The 17899-nt window shown below is 40.2% G+C and overlaps 2 protein-coding genes across 3 annotated transcripts in view; one reads left to right on the top strand and one right to left on the bottom strand.

The window, feature by feature from the left end:
* Positions 1-844: 844 nt before the first annotated feature.
* SNRNP35 (small nuclear ribonucleoprotein U11/U12 subunit 35) lies at positions 845-5024 on the bottom strand. 2 transcript variants are annotated; one of them, XM_056535896.1, is made up of 2 exons: positions 4852-5024; positions 845-3188 (listed from the first exon to the last, which is right to left on the bottom strand). In XM_056535896.1, the coding sequence occupies exons 1-2, from the start codon at positions 4945-4947 to the stop codon at positions 2406-2408; spliced, it is 879 nt and encodes a 292-aa protein (XP_056391871.1). In that variant the 5' UTR covers positions 4948-5024; the 3' UTR covers positions 845-2405. The 2 variants fall into 2 exon arrangements, with proteins under 2 accessions (XP_056391871.1, XP_056391881.1); XM_056535906.1 differs by lacking the exon at positions 4852-5024 and adding an exon at positions 4334-4515.
* The window catches only part of RILPL2 (Rab interacting lysosomal protein like 2), a 27922-nt gene continuing 14640 nt past the window's right edge, over positions 4618-17899 (top strand). Inside the window, exons 1-5 of the mRNA XM_056535917.1 lie at positions 4618-4768; positions 10335-10656; positions 14953-15104; positions 15621-15734; positions 16847-16882. Of these exons, the coding sequence (XP_056391892.1) occupies positions 10351-10656; positions 14953-15104; positions 15621-15734; positions 16847-16871 (597 nt within the window). The 5' untranslated portion in view covers positions 4618-4768; positions 10335-10350 and the 3' untranslated portion in view covers positions 16872-16882. The remainder of the gene's footprint in view (positions 4769-10334; positions 10657-14952; positions 15105-15620; positions 15735-16846; positions 16883-17899) is intronic.

Genomic DNA, 17899 nt, shown 5'->3' with positions numbered 1-17899 from the left:
AGTGTTTTTTTTTTTAGCCTTATGCAATGGTCATACACAGTATTTTGAGCTTTAGACAGCTAAAAATAAAAAGGAAAGGCAGTGAACAAAAAAAAAAACTAAAAAAATGAATGTAGCCATAGAGGGCCATAAGAAAAAAAAAAGAAAGGACCTAAGTTGATGTTCATGAAATTTTACTAGTGTTTCTGAACCAGGGTGCCTCCAGATGTTGCAAAACTACAGCTCCCAGCATGCCTGGACAGCCTTTGGCTGTCCACGCATTCTGGGAGTTGTAGTTTTGCAACAAATGGAGGCACCCTGGTTGGGAAACACTGTTTTACTAAATAGAAATCACCAGCCATTTGACTCTGTATTAAAAAAAGGACCAAAATAATGTGTGTGAACATTGCTTTAGCCCCCTTTCAAAAAGATAAGGAAAATATTTACACCTTTTCAACCCACACAAATACAGATGTGCAAAAGTGGCCTTACAGTGGCTGTAGTTTAAACTTTTTGAGGAAAAAGAGAGAGAGCACAAACAAGTTCAGAGAGTATCAATGCTTAATACTCATATTTTTCAAGATGTCTTTAATAGGCATTATTCACATAGATGATCAATGTCAGTGTGTGATCCAGTCGGTGCCTTCGTCTTGGTTCCTAAACAGAGAGGGAATAGTTTCCTCTCCACTTACTTTATGCAATCTGCTTTCCATATGATTTTATGGAGTAATCCATAGGGTACATTGTATAAAAAAAATACCAGAATTTACAATTGTTACATGTATGGTTGGGAACAGCCAGTTTATTCATTGTGCCTAATAAATTCTGCACATGTATAAAATATTGAGTTAGCCATGTTTTAGAGTATTAGCAGAATCTTTTTAGTATTAAAAAAAAAAATTCAGTTTTTCAATGATCTTCTGATGTTTTAGAAACTGGATGGTGTATTCGCATAGAAGTGCAATGGAATCTGCTCCCAGAATACAAGTGAATACTAATGTTTGGATATAACAATCACAAAGTTTGAAGTGAAAACAAAAATAAAGGGAACTTAACAGCAAACAAGTAAATGCCTGGTGATATTTTCTTATGTCCTTAGCCCATAGCATCACTACACGTGCATAGCAATTTGAATGATCTCTAATATGCACAGTATATGTGCGGTCGAGCAGGCTTGGAGGTAAAGATTTGGGAGAATAAGTGATGTACAGATCTAAGATTTGCAATAGACTTTAGTGCATCAGAAGCCACTAGATCAATTTGCCTCCAGATGTTGCTAAACTACAACTCCTGTCATACCTGGATTGGCTGTCCTGGCATGCTGGGGGTTGTACTTTTTACAACAGCTGGAAGTACCCTGGTTGGAAAACACTGCACTAAAACCAGGAAAATGAAGTCTAAGGGAGGCATTGAGGGGAGCCTGCGACATACTAGAATATAGAGATGTCAGACAATGAAAATTTAAAATATACTTCTTATATTCTATATGTAAATCCCGTAGAGGTGCGACTGCATTGCCAGGAAGGAAAAGTAAGTGAAACATGCGGAATTACTTTGATTTCTGCATTTATTTCTAATAAAATTTGATCTGATAGTTATCTAAGTCACAAGTGTAGACAAACCGCAAAATCTCACTAAACTTAACACATAAGCAGTTGTACTGTGTATGGCTTTTATTTTGCCCAAAACCATGATGCCCGCTTTACAGTTAGTATAATGTGTTGGTGTGCATGGTCCTTTTTCTTCCAAACATAGCATTGTTTATTTGTGCTAAAATGTTCAACTAATGTTGCCTCTATGTCTATGTTGAACATGTCTATAGAACATGTTCACAGAAGCACTGTGAAACATCCATGCAGTCTTGAAAAAATCCGAAACTGTGTGTAAGGGTACGTTCCCACACGGCGTATTTTGCTGCGTATTTTCCTACCCATTGACTTCAACAGAGAAAATAAAATACGCAGCAGCAAATATGCCGCGTGGGAATGTACCCTTAAAGTGAAACTTTTTCGCATGAATGCACTATACTGTTTGGAAGATCATTGTATGGCAGTACTAAAAACTCGATGCAAACTGTAAAACATTGTAAAGGGAGCATCATGGTTGTGGGCTGCTTTGTATCCTCAGCGCCTGGACACCTTGCGATCATTGAGAGAACAACAAATTCAAAAGGAGCATTAAAACATCTTACTGGAGAATGTAAGGTGGAAGTCTATGACCTCAAGCTGAATAAACACTGGGTGATGCAACAAAACAATTATACAAGTCCTCTAAAGAATAGTTAAAAGATTTGTTGTGGAAATGCCACATAAGATTTGTGTTTGTCTAAATTTGTGAATTTAAGAAACAATTAGACCACATATTGGTATTTAATGCTAAACTCCAGGTAATTCCACAGGATCCACTTACAACTGTATAACATATATTCATTTTCTGTGCTCTCGCTCTCTGCTTCTTTCCCTTTTGCTTTCTCTTCTTTTCCTGTCTTTGTCATCTCTCTCACAGTCTCTGTTCCTTTCCTCTTTGTATTGTCTTTCTGTAGTATGCTCTCTGTCAGAGCTCTGTGGCCACCTACTATCTCTTCCTCTTTCTCTTGTGTACTCTGACTTCTTCCCTCTCCAGTTATATGACCTTTCCCTGGAGCGGGACCTTTGTCTTTTTTCTCCATGGCCTTCTAGTCGACTGTTACTTGGAAACTTTGGCAAATTAATTGGCTTTCTAAATGGTCTATCACGGCCTCCAAACCTCAGCTGTCCTGACTCCTTTTTACCACCGAATCCGCCTCCTAGCCTCCGGGGGATCCATCCTTTCAGAGTTCTTTCCAGTTCATAATCCACAAAGACTTCCCGCTGATCTATCACTAGCCTGTAGGTATCTCTATATGCTTTTTTTATGGCACTCTCCTGTTTATATTCGATGAAAGCATAACCCTTTGAAAAGCCAGTGATGAAATCTCTAACCAATCGAATCCTCTGAATGTCTCCATAGCGAGAAAAGACTTCTTTTAGTTTTTCCTCTGTTGTTTGTTGGCTTAAGCGAGCCACGAACAAAGTCAACTGGGGGTCCCCAACCACGCCTTTATTGGGGACATAACGGGCCAAAATTGCCCGAAGGACAGCACGATCATGAGGTTCTTCATCTGTGCCATCAATACTTCCAGCTTTAAGCGGATCATATGCCTTGGCTAAAGGTGTCCATTCATTCATTTTCTAAATAAAGGAAATATATATTTTAGCAAACAAAACAATTTAGGTGACATTTTGTTAAATACATGTACAAACAGTCTTAAATGGGGTTTTTTGTTTGTTTTGGTGTTTTTGTTTGAATGATGGCTATTCTCAGGACAGGCCATCAATATCTGATAGTAGTAATTCACCACTTCCACCAATAAGTTGTTCACTAGAGCCACAGCGCCTACGTATATAGTAAAAAACAAACAAAAACGAATGAAGAAGGCTCCATACATTATGTAGTAGCCATGGGTAAAGGGGTAAGTTACCCCTAGACATGTTATCCCCTATCCAAAGAATAGGGAATAAGATATCTGATCATGGGGGTCCCATTGGCCAGACCCTGCAATCAGACATCTTGTCCCCTATCTTTTGCCTAGAGGCAGAGTACTCCTTTAACACAGGATGAATTATGTAATTCATAAGTCTTTAACAAACAACCTCCATAGAACTAAAGGCACCTGTTACCAGGTTTGACAGTGTTTTCCAACCAAGTTGCCTCCAGCTGTTGCAAAACTACAACACCCAGCTAGAGATGAGCGAATTTACAGTAAATTTGATTCGTCACGAGCTTCTCGGCTGGTGATGACTTATCCTGCATAAATTAGTTCAGCCTTCAGGTGCTCCGGTGGGCTGGAAAAGGTGGATACAGTCCTAGGAGAGTCTTTCCTAGGACTGTATTCACCTTTTCCAGCCCACCGGAGCACCTGAAAGCTGAACTAATTTATGCAGGATAAGTCATCAACTGCCGAGCCGAGAAGTTCGTGACGAATCAAATTTACTGTAAATTCGTTCATCTCTACACCCAGCATGTTTGGCGGTCTGGATATGCTAGGACAGTGGTCTTCAACCTACGGACCTCCAGATGTTGCAAAACTACAGCTCCCAGCATGCCCGGACAGCCGTTGGCTGTCCGGGCATGCTGGGAGTTGTAGTTTTGCAACATCTGGAGGTCCGCAGGTTGAAGACCACTGTGCTAGGATTTGTAGTTTTGGCTCTTTGGGAGTTGTAGTTTTGCAACAGCTGAAGGCGCACTGACATAGGACATGGCACAATGCATAGCATTATTCACCCCCATATCACTAGGCTCGCAGCTAATAAACAGGCAGACATAACGTCATTACCGTCTGTAAAGAAAAACCTCCCGTATAGTAGCGACAACAGGTGCAGAGCCTGAACGGCAGACGACGCCCCGGAACGCTGCCTGTACAGCAATCGTTACAAGAGCCTTCGAAGCCAGCAGACCGCAGTGGTCTAGGGCCATGTAAACGAACAGCGGCTCATACTGATGACGTAGACCAATCAAAATGTTCATTTCACCACAACCATCGCAGCTATTGGATGATCTATTCTGAGGTCTGAAACGCAAACGTCACAAGCTGCGCCGTATCGGTTACGTCACGGGGGGGTTGGCTCGGCCTGAGGGAGTGGAATGAAGAATGCCGTCTCCATGACGACCGCCAGCAGAGTCACCTGCTGAACGAGTGAAAAGAAAGTGACTTGATTAAGGAAGTGACCAAACTGCGGACAACACGGAGGCCTCTGTTGCGACATTTGAGGTAAGAGACTTTTCCTAAAATTGTCTATATTATGAATGATAGGAAACCATTGACGATATCTGTAAGGTGACTGGAGAACCTACCTGTACCCTTGTGTGGTACTTATCGGGAGAGCCACATAACGTCCCCCAGGAAGAAATGCTGTGACTTTTATATCTTCCATATATATTCTCCTTCATTACATACTTTTTGGTTTTGTTCCGTGTTTTGCCAATTTTTCTTATTTGAGGGTTTTTATGGTATTTTCCCAAGATGGCGTTGTTAATGTTTGTGGGGTTTTTCCCAGTGACATCTTAACTACTACAAGTCATGTGATTTATTATGTGATTGCAAAAAACGCACAAAAAAATCCAAATGGGTATGTTCACATGGGTGTTAAGCACCTGGTTTTTGATGGCAATAACTACAGTTTTATTTAAAAAAAATAAAATAAATAAAATAAAAGATAAAAAAAGAGGAAAAAAATGAGGAAAAAAAAATAAAATAAAGCATCTCCCATTAACTTCAATGTCACACAGGGATATGTGTGATAAAGAAGGCATTCTGTGGCATTCTGCTCTTAAACTCCAATTAAAATGCTGCACACCGGAGAGGTATTTGCTCATGAACACATGCCCGAAGACACATTTACTACACCTGCAGTTTTTTAAGCGGGGAAAAAATCTAATTGAGAAAAACACCACAAACTGGATCTAAAAAAACTGATAAAAAAAATTATAGTATGCACCTCAAGTGAGGATGAACCCTACAAAGAAAAAAAAAAAAAAGCATTTTAGGTTTAGTCTTTTATATTTCCCTAGTGACTCCTATCTAATATCAGACCACGGTTGTCTTTGTGCTCAAAAATGTAGGCAAAAACAACTTAAAGGGGTACCAGTGGAATTTTTTTTTTCTAATCAACTAGTGCCAAAAAGTAAAAAAAAATCCTAATCCTTCCAGTATTTATCAGCTGCTGTATACTACAGAGGAAGTTCTTTTCTTTTTCAATTTCTTTTCTGTCCGAGGCCCCTTTCACACTACAAAATTACTCAGTTTTAAAGATCCGTGCAAAGTTCCGTCAGAAAATCTGCTAAAAACAGCAGTTACAAAATCCTATATGGCCGTTAGAAAATCCCATTATAGTCTATGGGATTTTCTAATAGTCGTTTTAACCCGTTACTATCTTCTGTCACAAAATAACAGCCGTTATTAATAACGGGTTATAATGGGTTAAAACGGCTATTGGAAAAATCCCATAGACTATAATGGGATTTTCTAACGGCCGCTAGTGATTTTGTAACTGCCATTTTACAGCTGATTTTCAGACGGAACTTCCTCAAGTCCTCAGACAGTTCTCTTCTCCTCTTTCTGTTGTCCATGCTTAGTGTGGCACGCACAGACACACAATGCAAAGACTAAGTGAACTTCTCTCCTTTTTATCTGCTTTCAGGTGTGATTTTTATATTGCCCACACCTGTTACTTGCCCCAGCTGAGTTTGAAGGAGCGTCACATGCTTGAAACAATGTTATTTTTCCACCATTTTGAAAGGGTGCCAATAATTTTGTCCAGCACATTTTTGGAGTTTGGTGACATTATGTCCAATTTGCTTTTTTTCCTCCTTTTTTTGGTTTAGTTCCAATACACACAAAGGCCCAGATTTATCAAAATGTGTGAGAGAAAAAATGGAGTGATTTTCCCACAGCAACCAATGACAGTTCAGCTTTCACTTTACCTCAGCTCGTTAGCTGAGCTGTGATTGGTCGCTGTGGGAAAATCCCTCCACTTTTTCTCTCACACATTTTGATAAATCTTGGCCAAAGAGAATAAACATGTGTATAGTAAAACATGTGTTACTGCAATCCTTTTCTGTGAGAAAATTTCAGGGGTGCCAACATTTATGGCCAAGACTGTACATGCTATGGTCTAATAAATTTGTTTTGTTCTATCTACCCATTCAGGTTCCTTATCTTTAATATATATTCTGTATATTTTCTGCTACATTTGGAAATTAGAATGAAATCTTGTCAGCAGCCAGTGTATAGCAGTCCTTCCTAGGTGCAGTTGACACTAATCCTTTTGGTGCTATCCGCCATATATTAACAGCAGGCACTTTTTTTTATACCTGTACTGCTAAAGCGATTCTATACTCATCACTGCATCAGTGCCATGGTCTCCAATAGAACTGTGACTTCTTTTTAGATTCTGTCACTTTTAATGTTAGAAAATATCTTTTTTCTGTCAAAATGACAGACACCATATGGATCAGTTGGGCACAATTGGCATATGTCATGTGACTGCTCTAGGACTATATTCTTGGAGCAGAGGGTAGTGCAGGAACAGGAAGAGGTTAGTATTTAGGGCACATAAAAGATTTGTCTCACTAAAAAATATAGAAGGAGATTTATCATTCTTTTCAAACATATGGCTTTTATATGACACTTTTTTTTTTTACTTACTTTTGGTCACATGCGACCTATTTATCAAACAGTCGCATAACATGACATGATAAATAAATCGCACGTAAGCAAAACCCGGGAAATCTGCTTACAAAAGCATTTTTTAAAGCGGAAAAGTTTTCCCTTATGTTTGTAGCCGAAGTTCTTTATCTACCCTTTATTACCAGTAGCGTCGCTAGAGAGTGACGGGGAGGGGGGGGGGGTCATACCGCATTGGCTTTGTTTCATGATGCAGGACAAGAACAGTTGTTAACCCCTTAAGGACTCAGACTATTTTGGCCTTAAGGACTCAGACAATTTAATTTTTACGTTTTAATTTTTTCCTCCTCGCCTTCTAAAAATCATAACTCTTTTATATCTTCATCCACAGACTAGTAAGAGGGCTTGTTTTTTGCGCGACCAGTTGTCCTTTGTAATGACATCACTTATTATATCATAAAATGTATGGCGCAACCAAAAAACACTATTTTTGTGGGGAAATTAAAACGAAAAACGCAATTTTGCTAATTTTGGAAGGTTTCGTTTTCACGCTGTACAATTTATGGTAAAAATGATGTGTGTTCTTTATTCTGAGGGTCAATATGATTAAAATGATACCCATTATTACATACTTTTCTATTATTGTTGCGCTTCAAAAAAATCACAAACTTTTTAACTAAATTAGTACGTTTATAATCCCTTTATTTTGATGACCTATAACTTTTTTATTTTTCCGTATAAGCGGCGGTATGGGGGCTCATTTTTTGCGCCATGATCTGTACTTTTTTTTGATACCACATTTGCATATAAAAAACTTTTAATAAATTTTTTATTATTATTTTTTTTATAAAATGTATTAAAAAAGTAGCAATTTTGGACTTTTTTTTTTTTCCGTTCACGCCGTTCACCGTACGGGATCATTAACATTTTATTTTAATAGTTCGGACATTTACGCACGCGGCGATACCAAATATGTCTATAAAATTTATTTTTTACGCTTTTTGGGGGTAAAATAGGAAAAAACGGACGTTTTACTTTTTTATTGGGGGAGGGGATTTTTCACTTTTTTTTTTTTTACTTTTACATTTTTTTTTACACTTGAATAGTCCCCATAGGGGACTATTCATAGCAATACCATGATTGCTAATACTGATCTGTTCTATGTATAGGACATAGAACAGATCAGTGTTTTCGGTGATCTTCTGCTCTGGTCTGCTCGATCACAGACCAGAGCAGGAGACGCCGGGAGCCGCACGGAGGAAGGTGAGGGGACCTCCGTGCGGCGTTATGAATGATCGGATCCCCGCAGCAGCGCTGCGGGCGATCCGATCATTCATTCAAATCGCGCACTGCCGCAGATGCCGGGATCTGTATTGATCCCGGCACCTGAGGGGTTAATGGCGGACGCCCGCGAGATCGCGGGCGTCGGCCATTGCCGGCGGGTCCCTGGCTGCGATCAGCAGCCGGGATCAGCCGCGCATGACACGGGCATCGCTCCGATGCCCGCGGTTATGCACAGGACGTAAATGTACGTCCTGGTGCGTTAAGTACCACCGCACCAGGACGTACATTTACGTCCTGCGTCCTTAAGGGGTTAAAGTGGGTGTTAAGTTCCTTTTCTGCAGACGTATGCACTTTCTGTAAGCCAGGTTGGGCCTGGAGTACATATGCGACTTTTAAATGGAGATGCGACTTTTTTTTCTTCATAAATAGCGACTATCGCATTTTATAAATACATGACCACTGCAAAGTAAAAAAAAAATTACTATGTGAACAGATTTCAGAATTTGGAATAAGCAAAAATCAAAAAGTCGCAGCATGTATAGAAAAGTCGCACGTGCAACTTTTTTTACGCAAATAAATCTACTACAGAGGTTGATAAATCTCCTTCATATTGTTTAAAATAAAATGCGAAATGCGATGAGAGCTATCTCCATCTGCTGACAGGTAAGTCTTGGTCTGACTCCCTTAGACACTTCCTTGCTGATTCCATACTTTTATTCCTTCTTATGTTTTATGGAAAATTAAATCTGGCCTATAGTTTTTTTTGTGCTTTTTTTTTTTTTTTTTTTAATCCCCTTCCCAGTGTAAAGTCCCTTTAACAGTATGGCCTAAGAATGGTGTGAACAGAACCCTGCACAAGCTGCCAGGCCTTATTTACACACATTAGCATAGTAAAAGCCCATGGCAGCGGGGAACCATTCACTGCTCTGCATGACACCTTGACCATTTGCTAGTTACTTTACATGATAGGATCAGTATGTCCTCTTTTTACTATCTGTGCCAGTTTCCAGAATTAGTGGATGTTTAAAAGATAAAGTAGACTTCAGACCAGTGTGAACAAAGCCTTTGATTTCAGGTCATAAAGCCGACCAGAAACATAATTCTTCGGTCAAAATATATTTTATCCAGCCATTCAAATAGTTAATGCTTTATTAAAGTGAAATATTACCTTGGCAGGTACAGATGTGTTTACCTACAGCACAACTGTGAGTCTCTCAGCAACCAAAGACATGGTAATGTCTGTGAGCAGCTTTGTATGCTTTATTAGTCTGGGTCTGTAACATCCTGCACAGGAAGGCCTTGTATTGGACTGGTTTCTAGGTGTGAGGCAGCAGTCCCAGCTCTAAGTTGGTTGGGTTCAGTAGACTTTGGTGTAAAATTTGTCGCATTTTTTAATTTACAAACAATTTGCGTGGTAAAATGCACTCAAATTACATAAAATGCGGCCTAGATCCGCACATATTTTACATTGTGGGAACCCAGCCTAACTGTTTCAGTATGATCAACTGTCCTTCTAATGTGTGTGACGACCTCCGGACTCTCCTCCGATAGCAGATGTCAGGCATGTTTGTTGTCAGCCGCCCAATCCTTTTTGTTTGCAGGAAGATAAGCTGCCACTAAAGGTTTCTGGCAGTGGCTTTCACCCCTTCCCCATTTAAAATGGGCATTTCTGTGAGAGCATAGGGAGCGATAGGATAGGAGTCTTCTCATGGCCAGCTTTATTGAACAAGGTGGCTGAGTCTGTATGACCAGTGACCACATTAGTGCAGTGCCGCCACCACCACCTTCTAGTGGGTTTGTGAAATTAAAAATATTGGCATCTCTTACCTTTATTAAATATGAACAGTTTGGTTTATATCTTTTGCAGGAAGTATTACAGGAACATGGAAGTTGAACAAGAGGACTTGTCCCCAGAAACAGCATTTGATAAGGACCCCTTTCAGATGACAGTAGAAGATGTGTATGATATCTCACATGTTATAGGTAAAGATCTTATGAAGATCGGCACAGAGTCCCGTGGCGTAACAGATCTTGTGGCCAATCTTCAGTTTAAGATTGTACGTGTTCTTGAGGTCCTGGAAACACTGGTGAACCAGTCAAGCCTTGAAACTGAGGAGATGAAGATGGAAAGGGATAATCTAAAGGGAGAGGTGGAAAGATTGATGAAAGAATGCCCACAAACTACTCAGGTATCGGGAAATTCTTCACTTGATTTTATGTTTTGAACAATAATTTTGCTTATAGATTTTCATGTTTTGAGCCTGCAAGTCGTATGTAGCCATTCCTTCCTGTTTTCATGTGTACCAATTATAACAACAACTTTGAGAAAGATATTCTATGCAATAGTGGCATTTTTGCAATAATCTGAGCCAAAACCTTTACATGGCTTTGCACCACATTTATAATAAGTTTTAGACATTATTTTAGAAATGTTTTGGCCTCATTCAATAAGCAACTGTGGCTTATGAGAAAAGGGGTGCAGTTGCAGTTAAAAGGGTGTTTGCCTTTATTGCACCATTTTTGACCCAAAGGTCTGATTAAATGAATGCCATAGACTTAGTTGACTTAGACTAGACAATGTACACATGCACCAGGTTTATCAAACAGAATAAGCTACTTTAATACATCTGGCACATTAGAATACAGTCTGGCTAGGTTGCACTGTCTAGGAATTAGTCAGTATTAGAAAAATCCCCACTGCTGCGTATGTCTGAGGCCTACTGTGCTTTAATATAGGCCATGTATGCCACTTTTAGCACAAATTGAGCTGGAATTCTGGTGTATGTAGCTGAGTAAATCTCTCCCGATTTCTCTATGATTACTGTGTTTTGCACAAAAAAATAAAGATCATTGCTGAAATGCAGACTTTAGAGCATGCTGTAGACATCTGGACTGTAACTAAAGGGCTATGTGCACCCTTAAAGTGCTTCTTCATATAGTTATCACTAAATTAAGTTGATGCAGTTACTCATATATGGTTACAGATTATAAACCCCATGTGTAGTCTGAGTTTACAAAGAAGTCTGCTAACAGTGCTGGCTCTGTCCATTATTTTCTTGCTTACCCACTTGTGAATATGTATATGCACCTGTGGTCGGTAAAGGTTAAAAGGTTAAATTATCTTATTCCCTATCCACAGAGAGTGTTGCCACTGGGACCTAACTTTTCTGCAGCTCAATAGACAATGAATGGAGTGGCAACAGACAGTAAGTTGCCACTCTGTCGAAAACAAAGGAATAAAGAAACTGTTCTGAAGATCTTTACACAACAATTATGCCCAAAAGGCACTGAAACCCTCATGGGTCCTTCCACCATAAAACTTAATGTTAATTTATTAAAATCTTATATATAACTGCAAAGTAGTAAGGTCTGTATAATATTGACACCTTCCCTTCCCCCTGGGGCAATTTCTTCTGTTGGTATTAGAGATGAGCGAACTTACAGTAAATTTGATTCGTCACAAACTTCTCGGCTCGGCAGTTGATGACTTTTCCTGCATAAATTAGTTCAGCCTTCAGGTGCTCCGGTGGGCTGGAAAAGGTGGATACATTCCTAGGAAAGAGTCTCCTAGGACTGTATCCACCTTTTCCAGCCCACCGGAGCACCTGAAAGCTGAACTAATTTATGCAGGAAAAGTCATCAACTGCCGAGCATAGAAGTTTGTGACGAATCAAATTTACTGTAAGTTCGCTCATCTCTACTTGGTATCACTGTTCTGAAGATCTGACACTTATCTCCTAGTCTGTGGATAGTGGATTAGATAATTTAGCTCTAAATACTTCTTTAATATTCATATGCATAATGTTATATATATGTCTGACACCTTTAAGCGGAAATCACCGCTTGTGCAGCCATTTCAAGGGGAAGTAAGAGGACACTGTCTAGATCATAAAAGGTTAACTTTTTTTTATGGCTGCAGATGGTGTAAAAATAAGTGATGCTTACCTCCCTTGGTCCTCTGCAGGTCCCAATCTAAAATCATCCAATACCTGTTCCTCGCTGTTTCTTCCTGCTACTAAGACAAGCTTTCTCATAACATGCAAGCACACTCAAGTCAAGGCTACCTGATAAGATTGAGTCCCTGAACTAAAACTGGCATAGTGCTTGGCAGTGACCACTTCCACCGCGACACCAAGCCCACAGGGGGAATGACCCAGTGGCCGGGCAGCCCCACTACTGCCCAAACAAGGTTCTGGGTTACAACACCCCACAGCAGCAATGGCCACCACAAAGCACTACAGTGTGAACACCTAACTAAGGCTGGGTTCACATCACTTTTTTAGCATACTGTCTTCAAGAAATCCGTATGGCAAAACGGATGGAACAGTATGGGGAAAAAGTAAACCATTTGCGTTTTTAAACCGTATACTGTTAGTGCATACAGTTCCGTCCGTTTTTATTGAAAAAAAAAAAAACATACGTTTTTGAAAATGTTGTCCATTTTTTAATGGGAGGGGTCTTGGGTGGGGACTCTAGGATGCAAATGCGCATGTGCAAAGTAAAAACCGTATACGGCTTCCCGTATACATGTGTGTTTCCCATTGACGTCCATGTTAAAAAAAACTTATGCGGTTGCACTACGGTTTTCAATTATTTATTGCAGTACCGGGTGCATACGGTTTTCAATTATTTGTCTATGTATATGGTTTTCAATATGGTTCCATACATTTTCAATAATGAAAACATATACGGGAAAGATACTTAAAAAATGTGGTGTGAACCTACCCTTACATGTGCTTCCTGCTAGAGGGCTGTGAGAATATTAGGAGGAAACCCTTATGCAGTCTCCTGCTGATCAAAAACCCCTGGGCCAAATGGGTGGAGTGGAGTACTGGCCATGGAAAAAAACTAAATAAATGAAGGGACAGGAAACAAATATAACAATAGAGGAAAAGGACATACAGTGCCTTGCAAAAGTATTCACCCCTTTGATTTTTTCGGATTTTGGTACATTACAGCATTAAGTTCAATGTTTTGTTATTCTGAATTTCATGTGATGGTTCAGAACACAATAGTCTAAGTTGGTGAAGTGAAATGAGAAAAATATATAAATAACACAATTGTTTAGAAATAGAAAACATAAAATTGGCATGTGTATATGTATTCACCCCCTTTGTTAGGAAGCCCATTAAAAGCTCTGGTGCAACCAATTACCTTCCGAAGTCACATAATTCTTGAAATTATGTCCACCTGTGTGCAATCTAAGTGTCACATCATCTATCATTACATATACGCACCTTTTTTGAAAGGCCCCAGAGGCTGCAACACCTAAGAAAGAGGCATCAGTAACCAAACACTGCCATGAAGACCAAGGAACTCTCCAAACAAGTAAGGGACAATGTTGTTAAGAAATACAAGTCAGGGTTAGGTTAAAAAAAAAATATCCAAATCTTTTAAGATCCCAAGGAGCACTATCAATTCTATCATAACCAAATGGAAAGAACATGACATAACAGCAAACCTGCCAAGAGCCAGTCGCCCACCAAAACTCACAGACCAGGCAAGGAGGGCATTAATCAGAGGCAGTACAGAGACCTAAGGTAACCCTGGAGGAGCTGCAGAGTTGCACAGCAGAGACTGGAGTATTTATATATAGGATGACAATAAGCCGTACCATAGAGTTGGGCCTTATAGCAAATCCAACACATCACCAAAGAACACCATCCGGGACTGGGAAACTGGTCAGAGTTAAGGGAAAGATGGATGGTGCTAAATACAGGGATATTCTTGAGCAAAACCTGTACCACTCTGTGCATGATTTGAGGCTAGGACATAGGTTCACCTTCCAGCAGGACCATGACCCCAAACACACTGCTAAAGTGACACTTGAGTGGTTTAAGGGGAAACATGTAAATGTGTTGGAATGGCCTAGTCAAAGCCCAGATCTCAATCCAATCAAAAATCTGACTTAAAGATTGCTGTTCACTAGCGCAAACCATTCAACTTGGAGGAGCTGGAGCAGTTTTGCAAGGAGGAATGGGCAAAAATCCCAGTGGTAAGATGCGGCAAGCTCAGAGACTTATCCAAAGCGACTTGGAGCTGTGATTGCTGTAAAAGGTGGCTCTACAAAGTATTGGCTTTAGGAGGGTGAATAGTTATGCACATTGACTTTTTCTGTTATTTTGTCCTATTTGTTGTTTGCTTCACAATAAAAAAAAAAAAAAAAATCAAAGTTGTGTGTACGTTATGTACATTAAATCCAGGTTGTGAGGCACCAAAATACAAAAAAAAGTCAAGGGAAAAATTCAGACCCCAGAGCAGATCTCTAAATTAAATACACACTCCAGCCCCCTAACTGAAATCAGACCTTCGATAATAAGAAAAGTAAATTCACACTATGTTTACTTACCTCTCCACTCTTCTGGCTGCTTTGTATTTCAGAGTGACAATGTAGACAAAGTCCTGGCAACACCTTGTCACTGCACGTTAGCCAGTGTCAGGATCTTGCATATACTATAATTTATGTTCTGTATTTTGTTTTGCAGACTGACCTTGGACCAGACAAAATGGTTATAGATCTCACAGACCCCAACCGTCCACGATTTACATTACAAGAGCTAAGGGAGGTGCTCCAGGAGCGGAATAAGTTGAAGGTTCAACTCTTGGTTGCTCAAGATGAATTGCAATGCTATAAAAGGTGATTTCTGGCTGGTATCTCGAGATTTTAGAAATTGTCCTTTCAGTAAAAAAAAAAAAAACACTTTATCGGCATATAATATGCACCTTCAAAAAGAAAATAATCTGGGCCTGCAGTCGGTGCCACGGGCACTTTGGACGTCACACTGAAGACGTCTCTAGTCAGTGCACTGAACCTGAGCCTGCCGGAGCATGCCCAGTGACAGGCCAAGTAAGGGGGAAAGGGGGGGGGGGGGAAACAAGCAGGGGAGCAGAGGGGGGGGGGGGAGATCAGAGGGGGGCAAAATTATGTGGCACATGGGTTAATAAAGGGGGAGAAATTATGTGGCACGGGGGGGTGGATTATGTGACAAATAGGAGAAAACAGGGTTAGAGGAATGATGTGGCATTGAATTCAGAGGTTTCAAGTGATTTATTTTAAGTTTATTGGTGCATTGTATTTGCCGATAAATATGGTTAAAAAAAAATAAAATCAGTTTTAGAAAATGAATAAGTAACCTACAATTCTTCTTCTCAGTGGAGTCATTCCCCCAACCGAGGACCACATTGTGACATTGGAAAATGAATCCATTATCACCACTTCACCAAGGCCAAATGACAACAGCAAAGACAAGTCAACTATAAAACGCCTGTAAGTATGTTACTCTTGCAACTGCAATTGCCATGAAGGACAAACATGATCCTAATACACTTTGTAGTTTATAATCATAAGGCTAAGTATTTTGGTCAGTACTATTAGCCAAAACTATGAGTGGAACTGAGAGAAAAATTATAATGGAAATATTGACTCCTTTTTTCTGTGTTATGGACCCACTCCTGGTATTGGTAAAAAATATGGACCAAAATGAGACCCACAATACTGTGCGTGTACACAGCCTGTGTTTAAATGGGTATTCCAGGCTTGACTAACTCTTAACTATCCTGCCCAATATGAAGAATTAGGCACCTTTCACACTATACTGTTGCTCTGTTTTAAAGACCCGTTTCAATGTCCCGTTTAGAAAACCCTTAAAAACGGCCGTTAAAAAATCCCATTCAATTCTATGGGATTTTTTGATTATCCATTCTCACCCATTATAGCCCGTTATGACTAACGGACGTTATTTGTGAGGGGAGAAAAAATGTCACATGCACTAATTTTTCTTCCATCACAAATAACGTCCGTTAGTCTTAATGGGTGAGAATGGATAATCAAATGGATGGATCGTCTTCTTTTTCTTCTTTATATGGTGCCCCCAGGTCTAGCATTTCCGTTTAGGTATGGATGATGTTCATCCCACAATCCTTTGCGGCTCAAGGTGGCAGCTGGTATCATGGGGCTTGGCTATTTCTTGTATTTCCTCACAAGCCAGCCCCCTGATGATGTATGTAGTCCATCTGTACGTCCTGACGTGCCGACACATCAGGACGTACAGATAGACCGCAAATGTCATCAGGGGGCTGGCTTGTGAGGAAATACACAAGAAATAGCCAAGCCCCCTGATACCAGCTGCCGCCTCGAGCCGCAAAGGATTGTGAGGCGAACGTCATCCATACCTAAACGAAAACGCTAGACCTGGGGGGACCATATAAAGAAGAATACCCCTTTAACACTTCTCTGTATATAGACTGTGGTAGGAAGAGCTACTCAAGCACAGACCTTGCCAGTGCATTAGTCACCGCCCCCCAATAGTTTGCTATATTTTAGATTGGACACAGCATAAATTGCTTTATTTGCTTTTTCTCTTTTTTCCCTCGAAACAGGTTTTCTCCCTTCAAACAAGACTAACAAGACCAACAGTAATGCCATTTTCTGTATTTTTACCAGAGTATTTTTTAAAAAGATCATTGTATAATATGAGGTTTGATGTACATGGTATAGTTCTTTTAACCAACTGAAGCTTTATTATATAGAATGTATATGCAAAAATATTGCAGAAAACAATATTGGAAGATGGATGCTACCAAAAATTGAGTTTGTATTTAACAGGAACCAATCACCAGATTTTATCCTATCTAATGATCGGCAGAGAATTATGTAGGGTAAAATCTTTATCCTCACCATCCCTGGGGGACGCTCCTGCCTGTGGGGATGGTGAAGATATGAAGTTATAAACTAGTTCCGCAAGTAGTCCCCTGGGCAGGGAGCTCCTCTTACCTAATCCGTTACTACTGCCGGCAGTGACGCCCGCTCGGCTTGATTGACGGGCCGCGTCATTACTCTGCTCAGTCTATTCAGTGAGCAGAGCGATGACGCGACCCGTCAATCAAGCCGAGGAGGCGTCGCTGCCAGGCGAAGTAACGGGACCTGGTAAGAGGAGCTCCCCGCCCAGGGGATTACTTGCGGGGCCAATGGGGAATAGTTTATAACTTCATATCTTAACCATCCCGAGGGGCAAGGGGCGTCCCATCGGGATGGTAGGGGTAAAGATTTTACCCTATATAACGCTCTGCCAAGCATTATATAGGGTAAAATCTGGCGATTGGTTCCCTTTAAGCTAGGGCTACATGGTGACTTTGGTTCTGTGACAGGACAATCATAATGTTACATTGTGACATCACATGTGATGTCGATGTGGTTGCAATGCAATTTGCAACCACACCCTGTCCTTATACTGTCAGTGTCAATGAACTAGCACAAAAATGTGAATTTACTGGTGATGTACTGTGCTGGGCACTTGCATAGTACCAGATAGGTTTATGTACTTGATTGCCATTAGTATGCCTAAGGCAGTGTTCAAATGGTGTGATTTTTCCTGTAAAATAGAGTATATTGTTTTTGTGTGTTATAGATGTGATCTGCCTGTGATCAGCCTG

This window comes from Hyla sarda, chromosome 1 (assembly GCF_029499605.1).
Source record: "Hyla sarda isolate aHylSar1 chromosome 1, aHylSar1.hap1, whole genome shotgun sequence".
Classification (NCBI taxonomy): domain Eukaryota; kingdom Metazoa; phylum Chordata; class Amphibia; order Anura; family Hylidae; genus Hyla; species Hyla sarda.
The sequence above is the reverse complement of the archived record's forward strand: the minus strand, read 5'-3'. Positions and strand labels throughout refer to the sequence as shown.

What these genes read in the sequence shown, in the direction of transcription:
- SNRNP35 (XM_056535896.1), bottom strand. Translation starts at nt 4,947, where the DNA reads ATGAAGGAGAATATATATGGAAGATATAAAAGTCACAGCATTTCTTCC. An exon ending in AGTACCACACAAGGGTACAG is followed by an intron (nt 3,189 to 4,851) that starts GTAGGTTCTCCA and finishes TCCTTTATTTAG; the next exon opens with AAAATGAATGAATGGACACC.